Source organism: Pomacea canaliculata, linkage group LG10 (assembly GCF_003073045.1).
Source record: "Pomacea canaliculata isolate SZHN2017 linkage group LG10, ASM307304v1, whole genome shotgun sequence".
Taxonomy (NCBI): Eukaryota; Metazoa; Mollusca; class Gastropoda; order Architaenioglossa; family Ampullariidae; genus Pomacea; species Pomacea canaliculata.
The window spans coordinates 22141931-22150023 of NC_037599.1; the positions used below are offsets into that span (position 1 = coordinate 22141931).

Consider the following 8093-nt stretch of genomic DNA (forward strand, 5'->3'; position numbering starts at 1 on the left):
CCCGCTCACTCACACACCAACAAGGGAACTTACTCTAGTTGTACTTCGACGACGCTCGTGGATGTGAAAATATTAACAACTTGGCTGAGAACCTGTTTGATGTTTACAATGAGCACGTCACCAAATGAAACTGATGAGTCGAGTCCAAAGCGTTTTAAAGGATCAAACACAATCAGTATTAACCAAAATTATGTGCAAGATGCACTGAAAAATATTCTTCGAAAAGAGTTCCAAGCAGGATCAGGCTTTAAAGATGGTAACTGTTTTTAGTATTTGCTATTTTGTCTGTCAATGCTTCCTTTTCTAAGTAGATGAAGTAATTTTTTTTATTGTTTTCCTTTATTCCATTAAGTTCATAACGTTTTTTAGAAGTCAAGTCGTAGTCTTGTAGCCGTAAAATATGGTCTGAGTGATGACAGAAGGCCTACACACTTATTAATGAATTGAACGAATATTATCCTTCCAATTTGATTGGAGAGACATCTGCAAACATATTAAGTTAGTGTGTTTTGCATTTAAGTAAAGCGGGCCTTTGCTTCTCGAGGAGTAACATTTACTATACTAAAACTGACGTTTAAGTAAAAGTAAATCAATAAAAGGAAAAATATACTGAGCATCATTTCTGTCTTTGTTAGCTTGTATACTCATCTGCACTGTATGAAGAGGAAAGAAATCTTCGCAGAAACAGAATATTTCGCAAACAAACTAATCCCATTGATTCATGGGATGATTTAGCACTATATCAAAGTTTAAGATTTCGATGTAATGACATCCTGGAGATCAGCGATGACACACAAGCGGACTTAGTAATTACAAATCAGTGGCTCAATGTCACACCTACATTGCAAGTGTGTCTTGCCTTTCGTTTATATGCAACGGATGCCTTTTAGAATATGTGTGTGTGTTAAGTGTGCTGATCTAGAGGGCATCTCTCAAAAAACGGCTTGTTGGATTATTAACCGTGTCACGAGGCACTGAAAAAAATACAAACCCTCCAGTGACATTTGCTTAGTTTTGACACAAGTTGCACTGTCATTAGTGACAGTCTTCGAAGGCATATCTGCACAAATAATAACAAGTAGGAAGTAACTGTACACAAATGTTTTATGTTAGAAGGAGCAGTATACACTGATGCTGCTTCTAAAAACATGTTGTACAATCCATTAGTCAAGTCAACATATATCAGGCTAGTATATTTGCGACCCAATAGCTGACCTGTGGCCAAACGGGTGACACAGCTCGCACATGCGGTGCTCACCTGGCAACCGGCCAAGTTTTGGGAGGTTAGAGGTTTAGTAATGCAGAAAATGCCGGCGCGATTTAATTTTGGCCCCTGGTCTGTGCAGCTCTCCCTGTCTTTTATTGTTTATGTGTATGTGCACATGTCCTCAGACAAATATTTTGAATAGTAACTTCTCTAATAGGTGGTTGAATCAATTATAGACATTGGTTAAATCGATTGTCAAATATCACCTGTGACCATATTAATGAGATCATTAAGTTTGAACATGTTTTTATACTATGGTTGGCAAGTGTCTGGTCTTCAGATTAATGTTTAAAACAAATTTCAACACCAAATACATTTATTACATGTACTGAATAATAAATAGGTGATGTATTTTGTTTTCAGATGTAACAGGAGCAGAGGTACAATGTACACCATTTCGTCATGTATCTTTGCCTTGTTTTATTCACGATGATCAATTTGTCTCTGACCTTATCACTGAGCTTGAAGGACTTGATATGGTGGATAAAAGCAATGACCTCTATAAATTCAAGCAGGTAATCAGTATTAGAGTTTGGAACTTTGACAGAGAATGTTTAATAAACAAGAAAGTCTCTGAGAGCTGCATTTCAGTCATGAATGAAGAGTAGTTTTGTTTTAAAAATCATTGCACTTCCTCATTTACTCTGACCACTTGCTTATTGTCACTGCAGCTTTCAATCTCACTGTATTTTTAGTACTACCTCCATGATCTAAAACTGCTTAGAGTTGCCTACCAAGCTGTTTTCTTATTACTTCCCCTTTCGTGTTTATTTTGTCATCTTCATCAAGAATCAGCTTTAGTTTTTGAGGTATTATTATTTTCTTGCTTATTTTAGACTTTTCGTTAAGCCTATATTCTTTCAACATTGCATTAAAACTTGTGTTTAAGCTTCATTCCCCTTTTCAGAGCATGGAACTAAAACATGCAAAGACACCATCCATCAAAGCATTTCGGTAAGCTAATTCGACTGCTTATTTCCAATTAAGATTGGGTAACTTTTTTTTTAACTGGCACATCACAAGTACAAAACGGATTCAATATTTGTTCATGATTAACATCCCAGCATTGCTGAAATGTAGTCAGAAAAGTAAAGTGTAAGTCAAATTCAAGTATCAAATCATATCATAAGAAGTAGGCTGCCTTCTAAAAAATGTGATTTTTAACTTATTTGAAACAGAAACTTCTGCATTGTTTGTTGTGAATATTGCAGAAAAATGTTGCAAGATCAAATGTTACCGTGGTTGAAAGATATCACTTGTCATCCACTGAATGATAGGATAGACTTGTTTTGTTCTCTTTACCAGTACACAGGTATGTGCACATTTCCTGTTGTGTTAGATATTAGAAAAGAACACATTAAAACAGTAGCTTTGGGTGTCAATCATGTGACCTTTGATTTTTGTATCTTATTAAATAATAGCAGTTACTGTGACATCATAGAATGTCCATTTTAAGGCATGGTTAATCTCTAGTACAACTATGTAATCCTAACAAGAACAATAAAAAATTAAAATAACAATAACGAAAGCAGTTTGAGTGTAGCAGAAGGACAAGCTAGTTAAACCTCGCAAATTCTGGAATTTTTTCAGATGTTCTTCTCTGTCATGACGATGAGCTGGAGGAGAGATACATAGCATTTATTTACTATCTGGTGCCAAAATTATGGAGTGAGGAAGATGGTGGCTTACTGGATCTTTTTGATGTGGATGGTAAGATTGAGTGTACCTAAATGGGTAAAATTATGTTGAAGAGTTTCTTGTTGAGATCAGTCTTTTGTGGGATCAAACTTTTATCCCTCACTAACCAATGATTTGTATGTAAAATGCTTTGGTATGTTTGAGTGAGCATGAATAAGTGACTTATTCCATTGTATTTTATTCTGTTCAGAGGTAGAGTTTGTGATTAAGAAAAAATCAGTACAGGATAAATATCATAAGCTGGCAAGCATAATAATGGTTTATTATAGAAAAGGTACAAACACACTTTTCCTCTTAAAATTAGCTTTAAAGCCATATATGTACTATTTTAACATTGCCTTTTTGAAATCAAGATTTGGGATAAAGAATGTTTTGTCCTAATTTTTAAAAAATATTTTTAATAGAGCACGGGCAGCCGAAGGATATCGTGAAATCCATCATTCCTTTGCAAAACATGTTTGTGTTTTTTGAGGTCACGCCATCTTCCTTTCATCAGGTATCTTATAAATAAAAGGATTGTTTGCTTATACTTAGGGAACATTATAAAAGGGTTCTTGGCTTATACTTAAGGAGAATTACAAAAGGGGGGCAGGGATTGGATTATACTAAGGGAGCATTAATTTTTGTCTAATTGTCTTCTCTTGTGTGTTCACTGCTGTCAGATTTAAAAGATTTTATACTTTGTGATAGCTTTACCTGTTAAAAGAATAAAGATATCAGTCACAAAGGAAAACATCGATTCATAATTGTGGTTTTGACAATAAGATGAAGAGCAAAGACAAGTAACTCATCAGAGAATAATCATATTAGAGGCCATTTTGGAGTAAAGTATTTTATGTGCATGGTGTAATATTTGAACAGATAATCAACTTAGCAACCTACTTCCTACATGTTGTTAGTAATAGTCTCCCCTTGGACACTGCAAACTGTAATAATCAAACAGTCAGTTGTCAATTTATTGTTCTTATGATACAGTGTCTGTGATCAGTAGTCAAGTGAATGTAAGTTTTAATTTATGCCATGGTATTTGATCATTAATTTACATGTGAATGTGTATAGTCTGGGATCTTTTAAAAAATGAATATAGAACTATGTGCAGGTTTCTGAGATATTGACACAGGAAAAGAGTCGTTTTGCTATCAGTGGCTGGTTCCATGGTCCTCCAGTCAGTCGCCCTGCTTCACACAGAGAACCCCGCATTCCATTGTTTCCATGCACAAGTATTGAAGTATGTAGTTTTTTTTTCTTTCCAAACTTTTATTTCAGTATTTTTCTTTGCAAAATGTCAATTCATGCTCAGCCAACTGCAATTAATTTGAGCATTGAAAGCAGGACTAGAAAGAACTTTCTAGTTTATGATTGTTAGCTTTATTAAAGACATTTCTAAGCAGATGTATCCAAGAAACTGAATTATAAACTGTGCATTGGTGAACAAAAATTAAGTTGTCATATGACATTACAGGGTGGAAGAAAGTTTCTGCTTAATTGTTAAACTATTCTCTCTTTTACAAACCTATGTCATTTTAAATTTTACTCTTACCAAGTCATGTGAATTTGTTCTGCCCGTGTTCTTGCCAGGTTTGCACTCACTACTCATGAGAAATCATATATTAAATATCCTATCTTTGGCAAAATTAAAAAAAGCATTTCTTGAAGCAATTCGTACAGTAGAATCATGACCCACGTATGAAATTTTCTTTTTCTCAAAGTAATATAACACACACTTGTTGAGATTAATTTGGAGTACACATACTACTGTTTTCTTGTGAGAAAATGGACTTTGTTTCTTTCTTAAATCAGGAAGAGGGGTTTCTTGACTGGATCAATCCAATCTATTTAAGTCCAGAGATTCAAGCAGACATCAGGGAACGCTTTGAAAATGAGTCTGAGATTGAACTAAGTGAATTCATCAAGGTTGGTGATGTTCAGCTCTAAAAAGTTTAATAATAATGGGCTGTTATAATCAATATTACATGCAGACTCAAATTCATATTGGGAGTTGAGTTGGTATAAATTTAAAATAGTAAATTTTCAACCTGTACTTCCTTTAAATTTCAAGTTACTTCTCAGAATATTCAGTGTTTAAAACCTGCAGCTATTGTTGAAGCTGTTACTTAGTGAAGTATTCAATGGCAGGAAGAGAAGTATGAAGAGCTGGCTGCTGCAATACAATGTAACAGTGTTCCATGGAGACACCATGGGCCACCAAACAAGAGGTACGGGTCTGGATTTTATAATACTTATGTTTTTGCAATTCTTTCCAAGCATTTGCTTTTATGATAATAATGGATATTTATAATGTGCAGCATCATGACTTAGATAGATGGTACTCGCTGTGCAGAACAGTAATGATAAACGAACAGACAGGGATGTTCTTGATTTTAATGTGGAAGTTAATGAGTCATTGTTAGATGCTTTTGAAATGAAACTGCAGCAGAGTATAGTTGTAGTAAGTGTAGTTCTTGCTTTCAGATCATATGACACATGCAGAATGGAAGACCTGCCCCCTGAAGCTGCCACAGTTATGAAAATGATGCAGTCAGATGCCATGTTTCTTCTGCTCAGCACGCTTACAGGACTTCAGCTTCATGAGCTTGCAGCAGACTCGGATGAAGAAAAGGGAGCAAGTAGTTCTGCTGCCAATGGTAACTCAGGAAGTAAGTATGAGCTTTAGCTGCTTGGGAACAGTATGCTTTGCAGCTCAACCTGGATGTTGAAAATAATTGGGAGGAATCACAGCATGATGCATGGTCCACTTTTGCCTTTCAGTTTTCAAGTCCAACCCATACTTGTTGACCTGATGTCAATCATAACTGGCATGAGCGTGACTGTTCTTGCTAATAGCTGTGGATTTTTTGTCTGCCACATTTTGTTGATCTGTACTTTTAGTTGCATCACCTTCGGCTGTTTGAGACTGTTTTATTTGCACGTGCTTGTTTCCTTATTCCTTCTCAAATGCCATTTTCTCTGTGCGTGTTGGATTATGTGGTTCTTTTTTTTTTTTTTTTGACTCTGTGTGCATGTGTGCGTTTTTTGTTGGATTCTCCATGCACGTGTGTGTTGGACTGTGCGTGTTTTTGCTGGATTCTCTGTGCATTTTTTTTTTGTTAGATTCTCTCCATTCCCATGTTGATGGTTTCTGCTCTATGGTTCAATTTCTTTGCTGCTTTTGATTCCTGATCTATGTGGTTCAGCATAGACTGATCTTCTGATCTCATCTAGAATCTTGCCTCCAGCTTCATGTTTTTCAATGTTGATTTGACTTCCATGACATTCATGTGTACACCAAAATCTGGAAAATTTTTGTGTTTTGTAAAGTGCTTTGACCCCACTTGATGGTGAGGAGAGGCACCATAGAAAGCAACATCATTGCTATTATTATTCGTTGTAGTCTTGTATAAGTAAATGTTTCACTTTTGACTGGGCCAGTAATGGAACATTTGTATTTTCAGTGAGGTTGCCATAGATGTAAGTGGTACCATTTCTCTTTTTTGTAAGTTGGGAAAAATACAAGCATGTACACACGCCATCTCAGATTTTAATTTTACAAATTTAGCAATTTTTTAGTTGTTAATATCATACATTTTAAAGCCATACAGTTGCTCATTTTGAACTGAGGTTATTTATCTTTGTTATGTTTAACAGAAGCCAGCCCTGCTAAATGCCGTACAGAAGCACAACGGTGGCAGCATGGTGACTACACTTTAATTCACGATACCGACATCCATGGTACAGAATCAGCCCTGGATGCCTGCTTGTATATTGGGTGTGAAGGTATGATGTAATCATGGATCTTTCTTGCAAATATCAGGTATTAATATTATAAATTGTAATATTTAGAGTACATTTACCTGTGTCGGGGCAGGCTCGGTGTATTGTGAACGAAAGACTATAAACAGACAGTCAACCATACAACGAAGAACCACAAACATTCCCAAATGGATAACACCTGGCATACATTAACAAAGTATGTAGGTGAGTATGAAAAGCTGAAAAATGAGTAGAATGCTTGAATGTGAAACAGATTTCGTCTTAGAGAGGTAGGTCTCGAAGCCAAACTTTAACATTCAAAATGTAGACAGTTCAAAAATAAAGGGGCAGAGAATTAAACAGTGAGTCCAGGGAACAAGGCATGTAATCAGTGTGATTTTAAACTAGCAGCCAGTGGAGCTGACAGAGGGGCACATGTTCAGCTTGTTACATACCCAAGATAATGAGAGCAGCTCTATTCTGAACCCTCTCAAGCATGTGGTTAGGGAGATTGACAAGAGTTTTAGCAATCCAGCACAAAAAGTTTCACCCAATGTGTGTGTGTGGAGGTGTATTTGAATGAGAGCTTTGATGGTGGGGAAAGGTGCTATATTCCTGTTTTTGATCTTTTTAACAGCTTTTAAATTAACTTTGGACATTTTGAGGTAGGTGAAATGACTAAAAAAAAAAATCTTTTTTTTTAAAAAAAAACCTTATTCTTTGACTTTTATTTCTTTTCAGAAAGTGGGCCTTGGCCTTTCTTGATTTTTTTTTTTTGTGGTCTTGTAAATTTGTCTTCAATTCTTTCTTATTTGTATGTTGTAGACTGGAGCATGGCAGCAGGCGGCTACACTTCATACGTTGCAAGAGAAGAGGATGAGGAGGTACGTCATGATCCAGCATCATGGTGATGTCTGGTCTTGTTTCCTACTTCTAGCAGAGTGATGACTTTCATCTTATTGCCAGCACATTTCCTATAATGATGCAATTGCATTTTTCTGGTAGAAGAGTGTTCCGTGTCATTTTAAGATTTGGAGCAAGATCAGGACAAAATTCTGATCTGTTGTTTTTCTCCACAACTTGTCGTGAGTTCACAGAAGAGAAATATCTCCCCAATGTATCATCAAAATTTGTTTATATTATGTCCAGATTTTTTTTTTACAAGTTTATACATTTTTTTTCTTTTTCTCTTGACAGCTTCTGACTGTGTGCCCATCTCCAAATTCACTTGCCCTGGTGTACAGAGATAAAGAAACTCTACGCTTTGTGAAACACATCAACCACCAAGCAACACTAGCTAAGAGTTCCAGATACTACTCTATGTATGCAGTTTACTATGAAAAGCCAGAATAAACTCGGTTTTTTTTTCATGCAGTGT

At 35.9% G+C, this 8093-nt stretch overlaps 1 protein-coding gene across 1 annotated transcript; it reads left to right on the top strand.

Moving 5' to 3' along the window:
- Positions 1–18: 18 nt before the first annotated feature.
- On the top strand, positions 19–8089 carry LOC112573807 (prolyl 3-hydroxylase OGFOD1-like). The gene is made up of 13 exons (XM_025254413.1): positions 19–256; positions 1631–1782; positions 2175–2221; positions 2479–2579; positions 2858–2977; positions 3370–3461; positions 4065–4193; positions 4766–4879; positions 5102–5181; positions 5438–5622; positions 6611–6739; positions 7541–7599; positions 7913–8089. Exons 1-13 carry the CDS (start codon positions 100–102, stop codon positions 8066–8068), a joined length of 1521 nt encoding a protein of 506 aa, XP_025110198.1. The 5' UTR covers positions 19–99; the 3' UTR covers positions 8069–8089.
- Positions 8090–8093: the final 4 nt, after the last annotated feature.

What these genes read in the sequence shown, in the direction of transcription:
- LOC112573807 (XM_025254413.1), top strand. Translation starts at nt 100, where the DNA reads ATGTTTACAATGAGCACGTCACCAAATGAAACTGATGAGTCGAGTCCA. An exon ending in CGCCATCTTCCTTTCATCAG is followed by an intron (nt 3,462 to 4,064) that starts GTATCTTATAAA and finishes AACTATGTGCAG; the next exon opens with GTTTCTGAGATATTGACACA. An exon ending in CATGGGCCACCAAACAAGAG is followed by an intron (nt 5,182 to 5,437) that starts GTACGGGTCTGG and finishes TCTTGCTTTCAG; the next exon opens with ATCATATGACACATGCAGAA.